A 25,243-nucleotide genomic window follows, 5' to 3' on the forward strand; every position below is an offset into this window, starting at 1 on the left:
AACTAACAAAAGATAAACATTCTAAAGATATCCGTCCGCCATTTTTGTGGTTATTGATATATTTGATACACTTCGTTATCAAATGTAAATAATTGTACTTACACGCAAGTAAGGACTTCCTTATACAGAACAGTTTTAATTGATTGCAGTGAATGTAAAAGTAAACCAACAACGTATTTTTTTCCGGACTTATTTTTATTTTCCCGAACACTATACTTATCACTAGGAATTTTCAATTGTAAATAATGTGATTATGTTCTCATATAATGTTTACTCATATAATGTTTATTTATGCAATATAAAATAACCAGTCATAAAGATCTGATTGAGATTTACAATCGCCAAAAAAATGATAAATAGAGAAAAATGAGCAAATTAAATAGAGAATAGAGAATATATGATTGAAAAGACTAAAGAAGCACTGTAAAAAGAATTAGACATTATGGATGATCAATTTACTGATTACAGAACTGCGTATACAATGAAGAATTCATGTATTGACAAAATGAATACAATGATCAAATGATTTGCATTGGAAATTTACAGAATAAGGGTTTTAATAGTTATGTTATTTTACAACTAAGATGTACAATGAACACACGCTGTTCTATTCATATCTATTCATAGCTTGCTAAACGTCCCACTTATAAGACATATGTTATAGTTCCGTTATAATGACACAATTGTGTGAGCAACCCAGAAATAATAATTGTTAAACGTGACGATAATAAAGATCCAGCCGTAAAATACTCTTGTAGGTATCCAGAAGTTCACCAACTGTGCGTATTTCATGTCAGAACTCTAAACTATAGATCTTGGTATTTTATATCAATTTTGATATACACATTTAATAAATAAATGATTCTTGAATATTGCTGCACCTCATACATGAGTGTTGCCAATGTTTACTTACATCTCTGACAATTAATGTATTGCAGATAACTCATTCCGTCTCCAGTTTTCTTAATAGTAACTGTATTGAATGCGACTGTCATACAATTGATCAATGACACCTTTAGCTAGCAATAAACCAGTTTTAATCCATTTTTTACAGGAATTGCCTGTACCAACTCGGTAATATGACCATCGTTATTCATTCGTTTGATAATATGAGCTTTTCATTTTACCATTTTTGAAGGGATTTTCCATTTTGAATTTTTCGTTGGCGTTTGGAAATTTTTGTAATTTTACATTCTAAATTTTAGTTATTCGAAGTTTTTCGTTACATATGTATCTTTGATGATCTAAAACAGTGTTCTTTTGTCATGTTTATAGCTCGACTGTGCATCTTATTGTTAAGAACAGGTCATGCAGAAAAGCACATCGATACATAACAAGTGTAACAAACGGTATCATTAATTACATTTTTAGCAGCTTATTTTGGTCAATCAATATACATGTTTTATATATATCAGGATGGTACATAATACTTCAGGGAGATAACGTTTTATTAAAGTTTTATTGTTATTGGACAAATTAAGCTTCTCAGTCATTTAAATTGGCGTTTCATGTGTTTGTCAAACAGTTTTATATCGAATGAAACATTCCCGATAAAATTCGTGGTTCAAGTTTTTTGAAATATTAATGTTATTGCCGAAAGGTCAAAGTTAAACATTTATGAAATGTAGAAAAGGAAAAAATAAAGATGTTTGGTTCCACCTTCAACTGTGCTGACCACCATATTTATCTCTGTTCTACGAGCTATTCATTTCATCAGTATAAAATAAATGCAAAAGATTGCCAAACAACAAAAGGCGAAAGCTACAAATAAAAAAATTGAGAATGCCGAAAACTGTTCATTTACTCATTGGTATTTCACAAAACGCATGTTTTCTGAAAAGACAAAAACATATTTTTTTTTAGAAATGTGCATTCGGTGGATCTGGTTGCGGTAGTGGCTGCATTCACAATTTGATTTGACACCATGTCTCTGATCGTCATAGTATGGTCAACGTCTGAAGATATAAGATATATACTGAACTTTTTATATCTCTTGAATCATTTGATTCCACCCGGCCACCAATTTTTGGCCCCCATCACAAAATCCCGACCACCAATTTTTGCCCACTACATTACCTGTATTACTCTTGAATGATTTGATTCTACCAAGCCACCAATTTTTTGGCCACTTTTAACTTTATATATATCTCTTGAATCATTTGATTCCACTTAAACAATCCTTATACAATTATACACTCAAATAGCAAAAGTCACTTTTACAAATAACCTTATCAGCACGATTTAAGTATCAACAACAACAAATATACTACTTCTAAATTCAGTTACGTGTAGCCCTATATACAAGCATGCAAAGGAGCCTATTCAACAAGAACAAACAAATTAAATACATGTCACTAACAATTCAATCTAAATCAATTCTAAAACATATCATCAAAATTTCAAAGTTATTTAATATATTGTCATACAAATATTTTTCCATCTACAACCGTCTATGGTATCCAAAGATTGGTAATTTGTTACATTTATATGTTGGCGAGACAATTTTCAAACACTCACTTTTGAAATCTTGTGGCGAGGCAATTCTCAAACACAAGTTTAACTTCGTTCTGACTATCTGTTGCGAGGCAATTCTCATACACAAACACAAACTTCATTTTGAATATCTGTGGCGAGGCAATTCTCACACACACATCAAAACGATTGAAATAATGCTGCTTGGTTTTGGTGGCGAAACAGTTTTCACACACAAAAATAGACTCACAGTATCATTGGAGAAAACGGATTAAAATGTATATGCACTGGATCTAATATTTAACAGCTCAGCGGTTATCGGTTTTATTTTACATTAAAAAATGATTTTGAAACTAATAGATGTAAAAAAAAACCGAGAGAGTTTCATACACTGGCCTACCTCTAATATGGAAATGAAAATCCATCGTTAAATGTAACGTTCAGAAATAATAAGATGCATGTCCACAATACTATATAAAAACATCACGCTGCCGTATTTAATGTTCCTGAAAAGTCATTAGTAGGTAATAATTATATGTTTCAGTTGCTTACATCGCCGTTCTATCTCTACAGCAACAGCAGCACCTACGATATCCACAAACTGTTATAAAATCAGCCAACAAAAAAGTAAATAAATCCAAAGAAAAAGTTAGTGTATCCAGGAGAAAAAAACAAGCCATTATGAACTGTTTAAACAACTACCACGATATTAAAGTCAAAATATTAATAAAGACAATTTGAGTTTTCCACCCTGATCAGGCTGATAGATCCGTGTTTTACTTGCTCGAATTATAATCATTAATAACACTATTTTTGTATCTATACTATATTTTCAAAACTACATATGCACAGTTACGCTACAATTCTACAACTCGTAGTTTATGGCTACACTTGCTGATCTTATTCATCAAGTCATGAATATGCATTAGCTATGTAGGCGTGTCAAGATCGTATCATACGCGATAATGCCAGTCAGTTCACACTGCATCTCTGCACTGTTATGATTTCATTAACCAGTATAAAAAGATAAATATAACAATAAGAAGGAGTTATATGGAATAATTTTAGTTATAAAAATAAATTGCAATGGACGTTTTGCAGGAGACAGACCAAGTTGTAGAAAAATTGCACATCAGCACTGAGAAAGGTCAAAATGTCACAAGAAACAAAGGGGACAAATTCTTGGCAGTATATAGACGAATTGTAGATCCTTATCAACAAGCAGACAAAACTAACATGGATAATTCATCGCAAAGGGAGATTACAGGACAGACATATCAAATTATGAATACTTGATCGGTGTTATTACAGAAATTGTGTCATTAGCATAAATTATAATGATTTACTGTAAACCAACAAATTGTAGAGAGTGAATTATTTCAATTAATTTGTGAGATAGATAAAAAGAAAATAATGTGAATATAAAACATCATGTGAAGGTTCAACTTTGACCTTTGTATATATGCATACATCAACAGAGTTAGGAGAACATATTAAAACATGAAATTTGGCTAGTAAATGATTAACTAGACTAGAAGCTCTCAAGAGCCTGTGTCGCTCACCTGTGTCTACTGTGATTTTAGAAATAATGTCAAATAAGGTTAAAATCATAATTACTAGGATAATATACCCCAACAATGATAAGATACTAAATTTGTTTTAATTATGCCCAGTAGTTTAAATAAAGGCAGGTCATCTCATTGTAATGTTATTGTAGAACCCTTATCATTATTTTAATTAGTTTTTAAGTTTTCTATTGAACATTTTACATTTAACAATTTGCAAATAGACTTCTCTGGGCCAGAAGGGGTGAGAGACCTTTTCTCATCACTTCGCAGCTAGCAATGTCTTTTGTCCGGGAAACTACTCGGCAACCAAACGTTGCCAAAATTTTCATTATGTATCTACTACTACAGTGCACCCAATGCTCCCACCTTACCGCAGTCATAGTCGACATCTTGAGAATCGCATCTATCCCATCGAATTGGAGATAAAGGATGCTACAGATAAAGTTAAGTCGGCTTCATATCTTGACTTACATCTAGAAATTGACAATGAGGGTCGGTTGAAGACAAAACTTTACGACAAAAGAGATGATTTCAGCTTTCCAATTGTGAACTTTCCATTTCTAAGTAGCAACATTCCAGCAGCACCTGCATACGGGTTATATATCTCCAAATTGATACGATATTCCCGTGCTTGCATTTGCTATCATAATTTTCTTGGTAGAAGGTTACTGCTCACAAGGAAGCTATTCAACCAAGAGTTCCAAATGGTGAAGTTGAAATCATTCCTTCGTAAATTTACGGACGCCATCACGAGTTGGTTGACCATTATGGAATAACCGTTTCACAAATGATATCGGATATGTTCCTTACGTCGTAACTACAATCCCCTTCCCTTTCATGAATTTGACCTACCGAATTAGACTATTTACCGGATTTGTAATCACATGAGCAACACGACTGGTGCCGCATGTGGAGCAGGATCTGCTTACCCTTCCGGAGCACCTGAGATCACCCCTAGTTTTTGGTGGGGTTCGTGTTGTTTATTCTTTTGTTTTCTCTGTTGTGTCACGTGTACTATTGTTTTTCTGTTTGTCTCCTTTTATTTTTAGCCATGGCGTTGTCAGTTTGTTTTAGATTTATGAGTTTGACTGTCCCTTTGGTATCTTTCGTCCCTCTTTTGTAATAGACCAAACGCACAATAAAAGGTAGATTTAGGCTTATCAAGTAGAACATTTTCTATTGTTAGCCTGTATATAAACTGTCTGACATCCATGAAGACCTTGCAAGGTATGTACATACTAAATAAAGTTACCTTAGTATACATAATAAGAAATAAAGTAACATTTAAATAAAAAAATCAAGTATTTACTGAACCATGAACATGATGTCAAGGTCAATGGTCATATGGCAGATGGAAACTTCATAACATAAGGCATGTATACAAAGTATAAGGCATCCAGGTTTTTCACCTTCTAAAATATAAAGCTTTTAAGAACTTATATGTGTAGTTGACGCCCCTGGACTACTATCTCTTTGTCGGGCTTTTCACAACAGAAGTGACAGGCTCGACAATAAAACTTGTAATTATCAGATTGTTAATTTAATTGATCTTGTCGATTTATTTGTGAACTATATTGAAATTTTTCTCAGTTGATCAAAGCAAATTTTAATAGGGACTGTTTTGCAGGAAGTGTTCTGTTATTTCCATGTGGTCGAGATATAGCTACTGATTGTATATGATAACTATCTAACATGGATGAAGGATTACACTCATCAAAACCCCTGATGAATTTAATGTTCGAGACGATATTTCACTCAACGAAACCACAGTGTCAGAATCAATACATATTTAGATAGGAACTCTTTTTGGAGAGAGCGGTCTTGTGAAACCATCTGTTCATGTCAGCATGATATAACTTCCATGTTTAATATGATCCATATCATTGGCGGATGGAGATTTACACTCATTAAAACTCCTGGTAAATATAATTTTCAACCTCTACTGTCTAGAATGATTGTTTGATTAGGGAATTGTACAAATGACCAATGCTTTTGTTTCGCCGCAAAGGAACCTTTATTTTCATCAATAACGAAAAGTACATCCCTTTCATTGTTCGAAAAAAATCTTCTAGCTACCAGTTTTTGGTGCTTAGTCTAGTTTTTTATGTTACATTTTGTAAACTGTTGTTTATCTTTTTGGTCGCATTTATTTTTGCCATGGCGCTGTCAGCTCGTCTACAAATTATGAGTTTGAAAATGCCTTTGGTATCTTTCACCTCTGTGTGATTTTGTGGATGGTTGGACTGTCAGTCTCACCGTGTCGATGCTGCTTTGATTTCTTGGCACATAAATGAAAAGAACATGCATGTAGTTTTGATTTTACCTTTAAGGGTAGTAGAATGCACAAAAGTTTAGACATATCACAAGTATTATAAAGGGTAGTAAAATGCACAAAAGTTTAGACATATATACAAGTATTATAAAGGGTAGTAGAATGCACAAAAGTTTAGACATATCTACAAGTATTATAAAGGGTAGTAGAATGCACAAAAGTTTAAACATATCACAAGTATTATAAAGGGTAGTAGAATGCACAAAAGTTTAGACATATCTACAAGTATTATAAAGGGTAGTAGAATGCACAAAAGTTTAAACATATCACAAGTATTATAAAGGGTAGTAGAATGCACAAAAGTTTAGACATATCACAAGTATTATAAAGGGTAGTAGAATGCACAAAAGTTTAGACATATCAAAAGTATTATAAAGGGTAGTAGAATGCACAAAAGTTTAGACATATCACAAGTATTATAAAGGGTAGTAGAATGCACAAAAGTTTAGACATATCACAAGTATTATGAAGGGTAGTAGAATGCACAAAAGTTTAGACATATCACAAGTATTATGAAGGGTAGTAGAATGCACAAAAGTTTAGACATATCACAAGTATTATTAAGGGTAGTAGAATGCACAAAAGTTTAGACATATCACAAGTATTATAAAGGGTAGTAGAATGCACAAAAGTTAAGACATATCACAAGTATTACAAAGGGTAGTAGAATGCACAAAAGTTTAGACATATCACAAGTATTATAAAGGGTAGTAGAATGCACAAAAGTTAAGACATATCACAAGTATTACAAAGGGTAGTAGAATGCACAAAAGTTTAGACATATCACAAGTATTATAAAGGGTAGTAGAATGCACACAAGTTTAGACATATCACAAGTATTATAAAGGGTAGTAGAATGCACAAAAAAGTTCATCGTAATGTACCAAGACCTTGTTGATTAATATTTCGTATCAACTTCACAAATAATGCATGATGATCTTGATATATAGATTCTGCGTACTGACGTTGTTTATCATCTTTATAACGTGTTATATTGTTCTTTTATTTGTGTTTGTTCTGTTATTATTATTACTTTCACTTTTTGGTCTGTTTTCTGTGATATCTATTTGACATGGCTCGGTACTTACACATCCCGTCAATGTGTTGTTTGTATGATCTTTTATTTTTGTTGGTGTGTTTTGTACGTGTAGCTTTTTGTGTTTCTTGGGTACATAAAACGTGGCTCTGTACTTTTAAACATCATGTCATTATGTGACTATTCTACCATGATGCCATTACATTTTTTTTCTATGATAATTCTGAAATTATTTTACTTGCTTAATGGTATTAACCATAATTATTTGGATTTTTAAAAATTCTAAAGAACTTCCTGATAATTTTAAATCTCGGTGTTTTTTTCTGAAATTAGTTTTAACACAACTTTTAATGTTTCAACCCTGTATACCACCATCCCCTATGTGAAATTTAAATTTTGAAAATACTTAAATTATTTTATATTTCTTCCTGTGTGACATTTACATTCTGCCGTCAAACACGCGAATCTACCCTCGAGTTGATGTGAATCCAGTTACAGGACTTCAATTATTTTAATTCTTTATGGGTTGATTTAAAATACTTATATAATTAGTTATCAAAGGTACCAGGATTATAATTTAGTACGCCAGACGCACGTTTCGTCTTCATCAGACTCATCAGTGACGCTCATTTATAAAGCCAAACAAGAACAAAGTTGAAGAGCATTGAGGATCCAAAATTATAAGTTAGCAATGGATGTGGTTGTTAAATTTGATAGATTATGTTGGTGCTTCTTTGTTAAATATTTGTTTGCGTTTGTTTTAATTGAGATTGTGACACAGTGATGATTGCTGTAATCCTATTTTGACTATTTTACCTGTTATGTCTGTATTGTTCATGCATCGTTGTAAATATAATGGAATTTGATTCGACGGTCATACAAGTGAGATGCTTAGCGCTTTAAAACCAGGTTCAATCCACCATTTTCTACATTTAAAAATGCCTGTACCAAGTCAGGAATATGACAGTTGTTGCCCATTTGTTTGATGTGTTTTATGGTCTGATTTTGCCATTTGATAAGGCACTCTCCGTTTTGAATTTTCCTCGGAGTTTTTATAAATTTTTTAGCGAAGGCGTTTTCAGTTTATTATCGATTCATGAGTTTGACTGTCCCTCTGGTATCTTTCGCCCCCTTTTTAAAAGATTGTCGTTTGAAAATATTCTGGAAATCATTTTGTACATTTGCTCATGTTTTGACTGATGATTTTAAACATGTGCTACCTGGAACAATTGTTTGATTAGTGACTTGTAAAAATATACAATGATAATTTGTCACCGTAAATGAACCTTTATTTACATCAGGTGTTATTCATCTTTGAAAGAATGTTTCTATTGATAAACATGGGGTAACCAAAGTATGTACCTTTTATTTTTCAAAAAAAAGGGTTTCCATTTTTTTTAAGTCTTTGTGCTTCTCAGTCTATTTTTTATGTTGCATTTTGTAAACTGTTGGTTGTATTTTGGTTGCATTTATTTTTTGCCATGACATTTTAAGCTTGTCTTCGACTTATGAGTTTGAATATGACATTTGTATCTGTTAACTAGTTTCTGTTTTCATTAATGGTTGGACTGTCATGATCACTGTGTCGCTGCTTCTTTCATTTTGTGGCACAATAAATAAGAACAAGAACCTTTATTTACTTTTGATTTTACCTTTAAGGGTAGTATAATGCACAAACAGTTTATACATATATACAAATATAAGACAGTTCTTACACACATAAAGTGCTACAATAATCACATCAACAACAAAAACACAACTGTATCATATCATATCAAATTTGTAAATAACAAAGTTTCTATATATTTAAAACAGTTGTATTAATTTATAGCTAACTGTTTGAAGGCAAAATGTATAAGCATTGAAAAAGGCTGACAAATTGATGACACATCTGGCATAAGATTTTATAGTACACATTTGGGGTGATTGAGTGCAAGGAAAAAAATATAAAGCATGAAATCATACTATTAATATTGTTGCAAAATCATATCCGACAAAAAGCCTCCTCGTGGGGTTATTGGGTATTTCTTTATTCAGCTGTTTTTATAGTGGTTATTTGGTTATTTGGTTACCAGACCAAATATTTTATGATTATTTAAATATTTGATAATCTAGAACTCTATTTTTGATTATTTGATTATATTGTTTAGAAAAATAATTAATGAATCTGTGATTATATTGTTAAAAAAATTGTGATTATATGATCACTCGTACACCCCCATGAGAAATGCATGAAAGACAAGATTCGGTCTCTGATTTAGTTATTTCATATGTGCATACTTTAGTACCCATTAGACTTAAATTTAGAACTAAATTAACTATTAAGGTATTATTGAACAGCTTTATTTACTGGTATGATCTCTATAGTTCATCTCAAAGATACACACCTTGGGAATTTAACTAGTATACATACACATGAGTAGCAGTCAAACTAAATTCTGAGTATGACCAAACGTGAAGGGTGAGAAAGTACATAATTTGTGTATCAGTTTAAAATCTTATAAGTTTAAGGTATTTAATTGTTGAAAATATGCTGCACAGACTTACGTTTTGACCTTTCAAAAAATAAAAGTGCTAATGAACTTTCCATTCTTGGATTTAAATTCGTACGAAACTTCAGTGTAAAAATGGTACAGTTAAAGCTGTAAAAGAAGCTGAGAAATCACACTGTTTATATTTACAGAAATGCAACCTTTGTAAATGGGGAATTACAAATACAGATGGATACTTGTATACACATCACGGAAAGAAAGAAATTATAATAGCCATGTATTTGCAAACAATTTCAATCTAGCAGTTTATCAGTTGATCTCTGTCCGACATGTAAATGGTATTATTTAACTTTACAAATGATGATAAGTTTAAATTTAATTGATTTCTAAACACAGCTCATTTACCCACCAGCATAACAAATTAAGTATACTTTACGAGTTTTTACAATCAACGGGTTGATGCCACTGCTGGCGGTTGTTACGTTCTAACGGGTATAACCAGCGCAGTAGGTATGACATATCACGTGTGCAAATTATCTGTTTACTAAATTTTGTATTATCAAAAACACTAAGGTTTGTTCACATAGACGTATGTGGCCTTAATAAACTCGGAGAAATTTTCAAAATGGAAAGTCCGTAATCAAATGGCAAAATTAAGAGCTCAAACACACTACATGAATGGATAACAACTTTCATATTCCTGATTTTGTACAAACATTTGCTTCTGTCGAAAATGGTATATTGAACCTGGTTTATAGCTAGTTAAACCTCTCACTTGTATAAAAGTCGCATACAATTCCATTATATTGACGCCAATGTGCGAACAAAGCAAATAGACATAATAGGTAAAATTGTCAAAAATTAGGATACAGCAGTAAACATTGTGTTATAGTCTAAATCACTATAAAAAAATCAAAAAGGCATATAAACAAAGCATATTGGCAAAAACAAAAGCGAGAATACAAAAATTTACCATAGCAAAATAACACAATGACGGGCTGTATAACTACCACGCCACGTCAGATAAATATTGGAATTGATGTTTAGGAATCAACTCTTATAAAAGGGGTTAGTACATATTTTAGCTTTGTCCTAGCCATGGGTGACACTCACACATGAAATATGTTTAAGATAAAAGATTGTTATCACTATTACATTGTGATTCATTCACATACTGTACATTCAGAAATTATTTCGAGGTTTTTATTATAAATGTAAATAACCGCAGAGGTCGAACCCTGAACAGTTCGGGCAAGTATGGACACAACATCCAAGCTTGATACAGGTCTGAATTTGGATTGTGATTAAATATTTGACACAGCATAGGTTTCTGACACAGAATGAATGTGGCCTAAGAACTTAAAAATTTTAAATTGGACATTTACCTATTATGATCCAATATCCAAAATCTAAATACATGGTTAGATTCAGCAAATCAAAGAACCCCATATATTCAATTTTTGATGAACTCAAACAAAGTTTAATTTTGGACCTTTTGACCTCAATGTGGACAAATTTGATAACTAGGTCCAAAATCAATAATCAAAAATCTTAATACATGTTAAAATTCAGCATATTAAAGAACCCCAAGGATTCCACTTTTGTTGATATCAAACAAAGTTTAATTTTGGACCACGATTTGGACCAACTTGAAAACTGGGCCCATAATAAAAATTCTAAGTACATGTTTCGATTCAGCATATCAAAGAACCCCAAGGATTCATTTTTTGTTGAAATCAAACACAGTTTAATTTTGGACCACGATTTGTACCAAATTGAAAACTGGGCCCATAATAAAAATTCTAAGTACATGTTTTAGATTCAGCATATCAAAGAACCCCAAGAATTCAATTTTTGTTAAAATCAAACTTAGTTTAATTTTGGACCCTTTGAACCTTAATGTAGACCAATTTGAAAACGGGACCAAAAATTAAGAATCTACATACACAGTTAGGCATATCAAAGAACCCCAATTATTCAATTTTTGATGAAATCAAACAAAGTTTAATTTGGGCCCCTTTTTGGCCCCTAATTCTTGAACTGTTGGGACCTCAACTCCCAAAAATCAATCCCAACCTTCCTTTTATGGTCATAAACCTTGTGTTTAAATTTCATTGATTTCTATTTGCTTATACTAAAGTTATTGTGCGAAAACCAAGAATAATGCTTATTTGGGCCCTTTTTTGCCCCTTTTTCCTAAACTGTTGGGACCAATCCTCCCAAAATCAATCCCAACCTTCCTTTTGTTGTCATAAACCGTCAAAATTTCATACATTTTTATTTACTTAAACTAAAGTTATAGTGCGAAAACCAAGAAAATGCTTATTTGGACCCTTTTTGGCCCCTAATTCCTAAACTGTTGGGACCAAAACTTCCAAAATCAATCCCAACCTTACTTTTATGGTCATAAACCTTGTGTTTAAATTTCATAGATTTCTATTTACTTATACTAAAGTTATAGTGCGAAAACCAAAAGTCTTCGGACGCCGACGACGACGACGACGACGGACGACGATGCCAACGTGATACCAATGTACGACCAACATTTTTTCAATTTTTGCGGTCGTACAAAAAGTCAATAATAAATGCACGCAATAATTTCTGAATTTACAGTGGATCATTTAAGTGACAAAATCGTGATGCATTGGATTGACAATACCTCCTTCTATTGATTGTTAAATGATGGTTTTCCTAGCTGTTTTTTTTCTGAAAGAAATTACATTTCTTTTATTTCAAGCATTTATGAAGGGTTGCCATATCTGTGCTAGTAACTTCTGTCTTTTCTATTTGCTCTGCTAGGTATGCATAAATTGAGTCTTTTCGAAGGGCTTTGAGAAATTCATTAAATCCCTGTTCATTTTTACGCAAAAGCATGTCCATCAAATTCCTGTTCTTTTCCTGTGGTGTTTTACCCGATTCTATCTTCTTCCCATCATCAACTGACACTACCTCTCTTGATATTAGATGATCTACTATGCTTTCATGTTGTATATCGGTGATAACCTTAACGTAATTCTTTTGTAGACGAACTTTATACAACGGAACATTCCAAACTGAAAAGCCTACAAAATATAAAAAGAGAGATTTTATTTTCTTAAGTGCTATAGAATGATAGAATGATGAAATTTTACAAAACACAAATGTGTCCTACCTTTTTGTATCAACATCAACGAAAACGCACAAAGTTTACCCCAATTATACTATTCCTTCTACAGTAAAATATGGCCTTAACACATATTGTGATGAGATATATTCTACCCATGGTGTTAATTAGATTCTCAACAATTCTAAAGATCTACTGCTTAATCTCGGATCACAATCTCTGAAATTCTGTAGCAACATTAAGACTTTTCATTTTTCTACGCTTTACACTGCTATTTCCCATGGTCAATTGATAGATCGACTTCGCCATTTCATTAATCAGAGCTTTTTGTATATAAAAATTGGAATCGTAGATACAAATTTCTTGTTTTTGGTTATAATTATTCTTATTTTGTAAAGAACCATACTGATTCTAGCAGAAAATATACCGAAAATGATACTACCAAAATGATTGACTTTTTGATCGACAATATATTTGTTGAGTTTGGAAAATGATAATTCAACAGAAAGTCGGTATTCCAATGGGTACTAATTGTGCACCCTTACTGGCCAATTAATTTTTATACTCGTATGAAGCAGAATTCATTTTGAATCTTCTAAAAGACAATAAGAAAATCACCTTGCAAGTTTCTTTAATTTTACTCTCAGATATACTGATGATGTCCTATCACTGAATAACCTATATTCAGCCAGTACTTACATCTGATATATCCCAGTGAAATAAAAATTAAGAATACTACTGGCATTCGAAGGACTGCTTCATATCTTAATCTTTTCCTCATTATTGTTACAAATGATTGACAATGGTCAACTTCACACTAAAATCTATGAGAAACGAGTCGATTTAAACTTCCCAATTATCATTATATAGACTCCATATCCAGACGTGTGCTCCTACCCTAAAACTGCTCCAACAAAGTTTTGAGAAGGATATATTATTAGTTACATAGTGTGCTAGTGACCTTATACGATATATATGGGGTCAGTGAATTCCATATGGGGTGAGAGCGAAACCCCATATGGAATTTATTGACCCCATATATATTGTATTAGGACACTAGCACACTATGTAACGAATTTATCTCACCTACTTTCTTAACATGTGATATTTAGACAAGTGGCCTATAAAAATTATCAACTCTTCGATACCATTAGTATTAAGAATCTACTTCCATTAAACTATACAAAGAAAAATACCAACAATAACAATTTGTTAGTCTTAAATGTGTTTTATTAATTTATTCCAAATACATGAAAATATGAGAGAGAAACAAGTATGTGTCCATTATACACAGATGCTCCACTTGGATTATTATTTTCTATGTTCAGTGAACAGTGAACTTGGGGTAAAAAAAATAATTTGGAATAACATACAAAATATAATATTATCGGGAACATGTACTTCGTTTCAAATTGATTGGATTTCAACTTCACCAAACACTATCTTAACCCAGTTTAATCTGAACCGGGAACGAGAGACAGACGACCGGAGGGAGAAATGTACAGACAAACTAACAGACGGACGGCCGGAGGGAGAAATGTACAGACAAATGAACAGACGGACGGCCGGAGGGAGAAATGTACAGACAAATGAACAGACGGACGGCCGGAGGGAGAAATGTACAGACAAACGAACAGACGGACGGCTGGAGGGAGAAATGTACAGACAAACGAACAGACGGACGGCCAGAGGGAGAAATGTACAGACAAATGAACAGACGGACGACCGGAGGGAGAAATGTACAGACAAATGAACAGACGGACGACCGGAGGCAGAAATATACAGACAAATGAACAGACGGACAGCCGGAGGGAGAAATGTACAGACAAATAAACAGACGGACGGCCGGAGGGAGAAATGTACAGACAAATGAACAGACGGACAGCTGGAGGGAGAAATGTACAGACAAATGAACAGACGGACGACCGATGCAGAAATGTACAGACAAACGAACAGACGTACGATCGAACGGACACACACACAGAAATAACATAATGCTCATGGTTTGGGCATACACACAGTCAACAATACTTCATATTTATCATTCGTCAATAAACATTTATTTTTTTCTATAAGCTGTATCACTATTGAATAAAGTATTACAGGTAATACCAAGAACTTCAACTGTTATTGCCTTTTTTGGCAGCCAATAACGGATAATTTAGGCATTATATTATCTATCAAACGAGTTGATACGGATAGAGATGTTTAGTGTATTAACAGAGATGGCTTTAATTTTATATAAGAACTATTTTAATGCATTGTTTTCTTTAATTTTACTTAATGGATATGTATTGAAAGTTCATATGTTTCATTAATACAAATTTATTGATACACACCTATTGTATCTATAAAGTTTAGTCTTGATGCAGTGAAGATGTGTTTACCTTAATGCGGGAAACTATTGAAGAACAATTTATTTCTCATATATATGCAGTGATATTGATTTTTGCATCATTCAGTGGATTTTGATTTTCTATTGTTTCAAAATGAACCAATCCAAAAGAAATCAATTCCATCTGAGGAACTTTTTTGCATCTACAAAGTATTATCAAATCAAATACACTCTGTGTCGTGTGTTACACTAACATGCACAGAAGTACCAAAATATTTTATGTTTCAGTATAAACACTCGTTGCTTGTGTTTATGACCCCTTTAGTCATACCTTCATTTTCAGCAGATACTAATGTTGGACTTGGACTGATATCGTGTGTTACACATTCCAAATCATTAGCGATATCTTCGTATCCATAATTACGTAATCCATCAACAAACACACTGTAAGCAGGTTCTCTCCTTTTAATCACAATATCCAGCAATGCTTTGTTCTGGTCATCATGTCGAGGATAATGTTCAATATCAAGTCTGTCGTCTGCTGATATCACCAGATGTGTCATCATATGGTCTAAAATTTGACTGATTTGTATGTCCTGTATGATTCTGTCTGCATTATCTCTGATTTTATCTGTAATTGTAGTAATACAAAATTTCGGTTAGCATGTAAGTTGACTTACGATATCAAAATGTTTATATTTTGTATTCAGTCAGCATACTGCATGTACTGATTTCTTTTCAAAATATGTATTATCAAGCAAACGAAAAGTCTGAACTTTAGTTCAAGTTTTGAAATTGCACGCATACAAAATATGGAATATAAAAGCAACTATATGAGGAAAACAATGGAACAACAGAAACTCTGAAATGCTAAAAAAAAACAAATGCCTGCATACATAGAAACGGACTATTTGGTATCAATCTGACGAGTTAAGCACAGAGAGCCTTTTATTATTTGATTTTTATATATTCCTTTTACACAACTGTCACAGGTTAAAGGAAGGTTAGTTTTCAAGATTATTTCTAAATATAGAACTTAAAATATCAAACAATTTTCTGACACATATATATGCATTGAATTGACATGAACCAACACTAAACAAAGGAAACGCAGGTCATAACAAATGAAAAAAAAATTGGAGTGCATTACTTCACAAGAGTAGTATACCAATACTGCTAAAACATTTCAAAGAAATTAAATCAAAACCAAAAAACAAACCTTAACAACTAGAAGCAAAGATATACAAATAGTTTTAAAAAGATTCCTAGATGATTCAAAATGCCACCTGTATACAAATTGTCTGAAAAGCTACAGAGTTGACAGCAAGTGAATTGTGACGGAATATGACGGAATTATCAAATTTCAGATTAAGATTCATTTACGAATGCTACCTATTCCGTAAATAAAAATCTACTGAAAAGTTTCCATGCCTGTTTTCTGTCGCAGCATATTATTACCTGTAACTATTTCCACAGCTCTTAATGTTTTTGCATCTATGTTCTTCACAACCTCCTCTAAACAACGTACACCTTTTCTTATATTAACTAAAGCTTGTTTAATGACCCGTATTGTAGGTTTTACTGATCTGTCTTTTCTCCAAGTAAATAACACTTCCTTATTTTGGGCTGTCAAATTGGTACTACATTTGTCGATATTTTCTAAATCCGCAATGGACAATCCGAGTTCTGTTCCAAGTTGAAAAACCATTTTTCCAATCTGTGGTGCTAGCTTGTCTAAAATTTCATCTGTAGGTATACAATCTAATATATCGTCTGGAATTTCTATAAGAGAATTCAGATTTAAATAATACATGTAAGTGAATAATTTTACATGGACTCATGGACATTAGTCTAAAAGGAACTTTTTAAAAACCTTGTTCTTGCTTCATTAAAACAACAAGATTTCCTGAATCTCGATCAACTTTTAGTGTCAAATGGTATTTAATGACTCGATTCTGAACATGCGTTTTTCTTGTATTCGCATTCAAACTTTTTGCAAATTATACATTAATCACAATTCAATCAGGCCGTTACTCACACTGCCAGAAATCCAGAAGATCTTTTCCTTCAAATGATGTTTTAAACAATCATTATATTTTCTGGGACTTGTTTTAGCTGAAATGAACAACACGATGGGTACCTTCTGTGTACCCTTCTGGCGCACCTTAGATCACACACAATGTTTAGTGGGATTCTTGTTGCTTAGTCTTTAGTTTTCTGTGTTTTGTTTTGTATACTATTGTGTTTCTGTATGTCCTTGTCTTTTTAGCCAAGGCATTGTCAGTTTATTTTCGACTTATGAGTTTGAAAGTCCCTCTGGTATCAGTCGCCCCTCTTTTTGAAAGTGCTGTTTGTAAAATGCTTATCACATAATGCACAAATGTTATCAGTGCAGTTAGCTTTTTAGCTGGCATGATTAAAATCAAACTTTTTTCTATTAAAAGTATTTGTTGAAATGTTTAGAAATTATTACGGAAATAAAGTTCCCTCAGGCAAAATGGACCTTTAAAGGATTTTTCTAGGTCCTTTTTAGTCATACTGCTTCCCTTGTAAACAGCCTCTGAAAATTTACTTTCTTCACAAATAGACTCACAAGTGCACATGTGTTATCTCAGTGAATGACAAGAAAGCAAAGGGGCATACATGATCACTAGCCAAATCATTGGTCTAGTAAGAGTAAACAATAATGACAAAGTGATTATAAATAAGAAAAAAAATGCCCATTAATTGACAAAACATCACTTTCAATATAAGATCATGTTTGTGTTTTTTTCTAAACACAACAATTAACAAACACAATTCATGTTTATGCTTCTGTCAACTTAATTTCTATGAAAATACGTGCATTACTTAACAACATATGCAGTTTCAATGATTTTAAACTGAATGTTACTGTAAGACATTAGTTAATAAGAAGAATGAATAGACGGACATAGCACTATAGCCAACCCCACACTACGTTTGACCATGGGTTAATAAAGTCACTGTTAAGCATCATTTCTGTTGACAGTACAGTAATACAAAAATACTAGATTTCGTTTAAAGTACATGAATTCTTAAGATACATTTTACTTACTAGATTTCACTTGTTTTCTTCTCCGGACCTGAAAATGAAGTCGTATAAAACTGTATAAGCATTTATGAGGAGATCTGCAAACTTAAGAGAAGTTAAAAAATCAAATTCTTACTATTTAATATTATTCTTCCGGTGTATCTTTAATGATTGCCTCAATTCAATTCACAAATAAGTATCATCAGCATTGTTTTGTCATACAGATGTAAAAACATGTGTATAATATCGCGATTATTTGAGGACCATTTTCCAATAATATGGAGGCATTTGTTGTATTTCGTTATGTTTACATAATTTGATAAATGGCGTTAAGTATAACCGTTTATTTAAAAAAAAAAATTACCCAATAATTAAGAAAACATATACCACATGTTCATATCTATATATATATGGGTCATTTCTCCTGCTGAGTCGGCAAAGCTTGGGAAATAAACCTGATACATATTTAATGAAATATCATTAATAGTTATGTAACACGATATTAAATATCAATTATTGACACTGTAGTTTATTTCAACATTCCAGCGATCTAATTGTGAAATTTAAGTACATATGTTTGATGTAAGCAGCTCTAAAACTTGGATTTGATGTTGTCAAAATCGTAGCTAATATACTTTGAAGTGGCCATAATTGAAAGGGAGATAATAATTGCAAAAAAATACACTTTATCTCTATATAGCTTACCATGCATAATGTGTGTGTTGTTATTTTCATTTCTTGCAAACTTTTGTCTAGATCTCCAAAACATATTGAATAATTCTCTTTCAAGTGAATAAGTGTCAAAAACTTGACCATCTGTGTATTTCCTGTGTAATTCTTGCCAATATCTCTCCAATCTATCTCTTCCATTCCAAGACGAAGTGCTAATTCATGTATCAAGTCTTCCTCACAATTACCAGACAAACGAAGCAACTCGGGGTTACTTGGAGTTTGATCTAAAGAATATTCACTCAAACCTACAAGTTGTATAAAACGTAAACATTGTGAAAAGATAGTAATAATTATGTAAATGTGACGATACATTACTAGAACACTATTAGTCAATATTGGCAACAAATATGGATAGTAATTATATTTCAGAACTGTCTACCACCAAGAATAATTATCTATATTTCTATGGTCATGTCTGGCTATTCTATGAATAATATCTATATGGCCTTGTCTGGCTGTTCTAATATAAGATATATATTTATGACTGTGTTTGGCTGTTTTTAGGATATTCTACCATCAAGAAAAATTATCATTTTTATCTGTATAACCATGCAGTAAAGGGTACTACTTTTACAAGTTATCTTTATTTACTTGAAGAAGTCACAAAAATATACTTTTTCAAGTTAATTCTAATGTTTGAATAATCTCCCCTTAATTTTCTCAAAAAATTCTCTAAGTGAAATATTTTTACAATCCTACAAAAATTCTCCAATTTTGAGATGTAAAATTTTGGGGCCCTTTATAGCTTGTTGTTCGGTGTGAGCCAAGGCTCCGTGTTGAAGGCCGTACTTTAACCTATAATGGTTTAATTTTTAAATTGTTATTTGGATGGAGAGTTGTCTCATTGGCACTCACACCACATCTTCCTATATCTCTTTAATGATTTTTCCCAGGTTAGCTCGTAATTTTCTATTACAGTTCAATGTTTCATCTCATTAACTCAACAAAGAAACTGATTGCGCAAAGATCTTAAGTAATTGCGCAAGGCCTTCAAAAATTGCTCCTTGGGGGCTTGTAAATGAGCAATATTTTGAAGATAACAGACAAATGGGATTTCTTGCTTTTGAGCAATACACTGTGCGCTGTGCTGTTGTGCATTACTTAGTAAATCTGTTTTCAGACTATAAATAAAGAATTAGCAATTGTGACCCCCAATATTTTTTTTATATAACTCAAGAACTGTAAAAGTGACGCTCCCAAAATTTGTTCTTGATCTAAGCTTTTTGCATACGTTTTGTAACATTTGGTTGACAAAAACTAAAGTTAGAGAAAAGACACAAATATTTCAAGAATTTTTCCATTTGTAAAGAGGCATAACTCTAGAAAGGTAAAAGCAATGCCACCAAATTTCAAACTTGAACTGTGTTTTGTAGTAATAAGCATTGTGTATAAGTTTCATAACATTTGGTTGAGGCAAACTGAAGTGAAGGATCGGAAACGAACAATTCAGCAACTTTTCCATTTGTAAGGAGGTATATCTTTAGAACAGAAAAGTGACGCCACCAAAATTGTAACTTGATCTGTAGTTTGCAGTAATAAGCAATATGTATAAGTTTCATAACATTTGGTTGAGGCAAAGTAAAGTTGGAGAACAAAAACGAACAAGAGGCTCTCAAGAGCCTGAATCGCTCACCTTAATTCTTTTGGTTAAATCTCTCATCAATGATTATTTTGGCTTTTCAATTTATTTAATTGTTTTTTGGAGCGTCCTATTTTCTTCAAAAGCAAAAAAAAATCATTTTCTCCCATGTTCTATTTTAGCCATAGAAGCTATGTTTCTTGACATACAAGGAAATAAAATATAAAATTTATACTTGATACTATGAAACTTATTTAGCCTAAGTTTGGCTGAAATTGATACAGCAGTTTCAAAGGAGAAGATTTTTTAAAGTAAGTCAACATGATGAACAAATTGTGAAAAAAGTCTTTAAAGGGCAATGACTCCTTAAGGGGTCCATTGACAATTTTGGTCAGTTAGACTTATCTGTAGATCTTACTTTGCTGAACATTATTGCTCACTTTACAATTTATCTCTATCTATAATAATATTCAAGATAATAACCAGAAACAGCAAAATTTCCTTAAAATTATCAATTCAGGGGCAGCAACCCAACAACAGGTTGTCTAATTCATCTGAAAATTTCAGGGCAGATAGATTTTGACCTGATTAACAATATTACCCCTGTCAGATTTGCTCTAAATGCTTTGGTTTTTGAGTTATAAGCCAAAAACTGCATTTGACCCCTATGTTCTATTTTTAGCAATGGCGACCATGTTTGGTGATAGATCCAAACCTTGGATACAATTTATAAACTAGATACCCTAAGGAACATTCATTTAAAGTTTGCAAGTATTTGGCCCAGTAGTTTTAGAGGAGAAGATTCTTGAAATAGTTTACGACGACATACGACAACAGACGACGGACGACGACGGACGTCAAGTGATGGCATAAGCTCACTTGGCCCTTCTGGCCAGGTGAGCTAAAAATTCAGCAATTTTTCTATTTGTAAAGGGCATTACTTTAGAACAATAAAAGTGATGCCATCACAATTCAAACTTGTTCTGTGTTTTGTGGTAACAAACATTGTGTATAAGTTACATAACATTTCTCAGAGGCAAACTAAAGTTAGAGAACGAAAACCAATTTTGGGAATCCAAGAAGACGTACGTACAGACGGACAAGGGTAAAACTTAATGTACTTTCCGCTATGGTGGGAGCATACAATTAGTCCCCCCTTTTTTTTCAACTCCCCCCCTAATTCCAGAAAAAAAAATTTTGAAAGAAAAAAAACTTTACTTTTTATAAAATGTGGTACAGTTTAAGAGACATCAATGTACTAAAACAAGCATTATTGTCTGAAACTAGAAAAATGTTTGCTTTAGACCCTTTTGACCCTAAATTCATGTACAGATTGGGCATTTACCCCCAACATGAATCCCAATCTTCAACTTGTGGTATAGAACCTTGGGTACAATTTCAGAGCAATCAAAATACTTATACACAAGTTATTTTTCTGAAACTAGAAAAACGCTTGCTTGGGGACAATTTTCAACCCTAATTCCTAAACGGTTGGGACCATCATCCCCAAAAACCACACCGACTTTCCTGTTGTGGTATTAAACCTGTTGCTTAAATTTCATAGAGATCCATACACTTAAACTTAAGTTATTGAAAAACGAAATGTCGTCGGATGACGACGACACAGACAATGACGCCGATGAAGACATGATAGCATTTTACGATCCCTTTTTTTTTGCAGTCGTATAAAAAATATAAAAAGTATAATGTGTTCTCAAATAAATGTAAATGTTCTGTCAAGAAGTGCTGATTTAGAGTTTAAAATAGTGATAATCAAATGGATACATTTAAATTTGTATTTCATTTATTATCAAACTAGTTAGTTCATAATCTATGTTTCAAAGAGAACTATGAACTGAGTCTGCATTTCATATTATTACGATCGTTATGAAAACATGAGTAAGGCAATGTGTTACCTTTATACCTACTAAAGTATTGATGTTGACAACATTGCAAACCATTTTTTTTATATCTACCCATACAATCCAAACACTCTATAACTAAGCAATTTTCAGTTACATTTATCTTAAGACATACATGCAGTTCAATGTTCCAAATTATACGCTTATAAAACACCAATTTCTACAACAATGCTTTTTAACGTCGCTGATGAGTCTTTCGTAGAGGAAATGCGCATCTGGCGTAAAAACAAAATTTTATCACGGTATCTATGATGAGTTTATTATAGTGACAATAGAATCAAAATTTAAAAAAAAATCACATCCAAACTGTTCATGAGTTTACTCCATTATTAATAAATATGCCTTGATTATCATAACAATGCTATTTTTGCGCTATAAAACCAGGTTCAATCCACCATTTTCTACATTTGAAAATGTCTGTACCAAGTCAGGAACATGACAGTTGTTGTCCATTCGTTTGATGGGTTTTATCATTTGATTTTGCCATTTGATAAGGGACTCTCCGTTTTGAATTTTCCTTGGAGTTTAGCATTTTTGTGATTTTACTTTTTAGTAAACATCCTAACAATATTGGTAAGCAAGCCAACCAACTTTGGACCAACATGGAGTAGTGAAATCATGACAAAAACAGTAAAGGTTTGTATGCAAGTCAACTCTTATATATATCATGCAGATAAACTCATCATAGATACCAGGATTATTTTGGGATTTACGCCAGACATGCGTTTCGTCTACAACAGACTCATCAGTTACGCTTGAATATTTGCTGAGATTTTTTTGTGGTAATGGAACACAAATATAGCCGATACACATTTCAATTCCAAATGTTTAGAACTGGATTATTGTGAATCTTACTAATGTTTTGTATCTATGTTATCAGCTCACAATATAAGAAACCTCAAATAAAAAAAAATAATGCATATGTTTTTTTTTTATAACTCAATGGATAGTTTTCATTATAAAACTGATGTACATATACTTTTTTTCTGAAGAAAATTCTTTAATTTATTCATATTTAGAAGAAGTTTACTTTATTTTAATTGCTTCCTTGCAGGAAACAATTCCCCGACATATTTTCCGTATGCAAAGTGACCACAGGGTGACCCATCTCTTAAAAATCCCGTGATCACAATACGCATGGATGTCCTTTAAATAGACTAGTATCTGAATTTACATGTTAAACACGTGCTCAATTTCCATGCTTTTTTTGTTGATTTTTTGTCGATTGTTGACAAACAGGTGACAATCGTTAAACTTCGGCTTCAAAACACAAACTTTAAAAAAATTTGACGATTATAAGAAATTTACAGGAAAAAAAATAAAAAAATTGTGCACAGAAGACTAACCTTATGATGTTTGTATGCATAGGTTCAAGAATTGGAAGAACATTATTTTTCACCATGTTAAACATGTTAAATGGAAATGAAATATACTCCTAAGATACATATTTTACTCGAGAAGGAATTATGATATATTTGAGATCTTTTAACAGAAAAAGAAATAGTCAATACATTTACCTGGACAACTAGGATCACACTGCATTTGTTCCTATAGGAAAAGAAAAACCTTTTTATTATTCTACAATTATTTGTAGCTAACGTAATCTGGCTAACATACCAAGAAACAAAATCATACAATCTGCTTCTAAGTTAAATGTTAGTATAATGTTAGACTAGTGTTGATAACTATGCTGAACAAGTTTAATCAAGGCACAATTTGTATGTGCCTGTCCCAAGTCAGGAGCCTGTATTTTCGTTGTTGTAATTTGTTTGGTGTACATCCTACTTTTTTTCGTTCTTTGTATTATGCATGAATCAGTTCGTTAGTTTTCATTTTTGAAGTGTTTTACATAGATCTGTCTTTTCAGGGCCCTTTATAGTTGAAAATATGGTATGTTTTTTTTTCTAATTAGTGAAAGCCATACCATGACCTAGCATTGCGACTTTGTCAATTGATCTCTGGTGGAGAGCTTTCTCATTGGCAATCATACAACATTGTCTTGTTTTCATATTAATCATAATATTTGGAATTACAAAGTTACACCAATGAGGCTACCACAAATACCTTTATCTGACTTTTTTGGAGGGATTGTATGGTTTGTTGTGCGACCTTTTAATACACTGATCGTGTTGTCCTACCTATTATGACATTTTGAGTAAGTGTAAATTTGCATGGTGGTTGAAGCAGGCATAAGAAAAGAACACCATCATGTATAGCAACTGGTCTCTTTTTGTAGTTCGAAAGATTCTCTCAGTTTTGTGTTTTTTACTTCAGTTTGTAAGTTGTAAATGAATTTTCGAGATTTAAACATCATTCTGCTCAAAAAAAATGTCTGCGCCTAATGTATACTATTCATTACACTGTGTCTATGAATTGCAGCACATTGATTAGGGGTTTTATCAAATAATTGCTACACTGGCATTGCTGTTAATTATACTCCAAAAAGTTACGAAAAATATCAGATGGAAAGCTAGAGTTGAAAAAAAAAAATGATTGTTATCATACTGATGAATAAAATTGTCCTTGTATTTTTTTCTTTTATGTTTCAGCTTTAAATTTTGCGATTTGATAGGGGACTTTCCATTCCGAATTTTCCTTAGAGTTCCGTATTTTTGTATTT

At 32.4% G+C, this 25,243-nt stretch overlaps 1 protein-coding gene across 1 annotated transcript in view; it reads right to left on the reverse strand.

Moving 5' to 3' along the window:
- Positions 1–12,627: 12,627 nt before the first annotated feature.
- The window catches only part of LOC134718316 (uncharacterized), a 71,162-nt gene continuing 58,546 nt past the window's right edge, over positions 12,628–25,243 (reverse strand). The window contains exons 13-18 of the mRNA XM_063580811.1: positions 24,141–24,171; positions 19,096–19,367; positions 18,415–18,442; positions 16,797–17,120; positions 15,670–15,969; positions 12,628–12,962 (exon numbers count right to left, since the gene is read on the reverse strand). Of these exons, the coding sequence (XP_063436881.1) occupies positions 12,628–12,962; positions 15,670–15,969; positions 16,797–17,120; positions 18,415–18,442; positions 19,096–19,367; positions 24,141–24,171 (1,290 nt within the window). The remainder of the gene's footprint in view (positions 12,963–15,669; positions 15,970–16,796; positions 17,121–18,414; positions 18,443–19,095; positions 19,368–24,140; positions 24,172–25,243) is intronic.

The sequence above is a fragment of the Mytilus trossulus genome, chromosome 5 (assembly GCF_036588685.1).
Source record: "Mytilus trossulus isolate FHL-02 chromosome 5, PNRI_Mtr1.1.1.hap1, whole genome shotgun sequence".
In the NCBI taxonomy this organism is placed as follows: Eukaryota; Metazoa; Mollusca; class Bivalvia; order Mytilida; family Mytilidae; genus Mytilus; species Mytilus trossulus.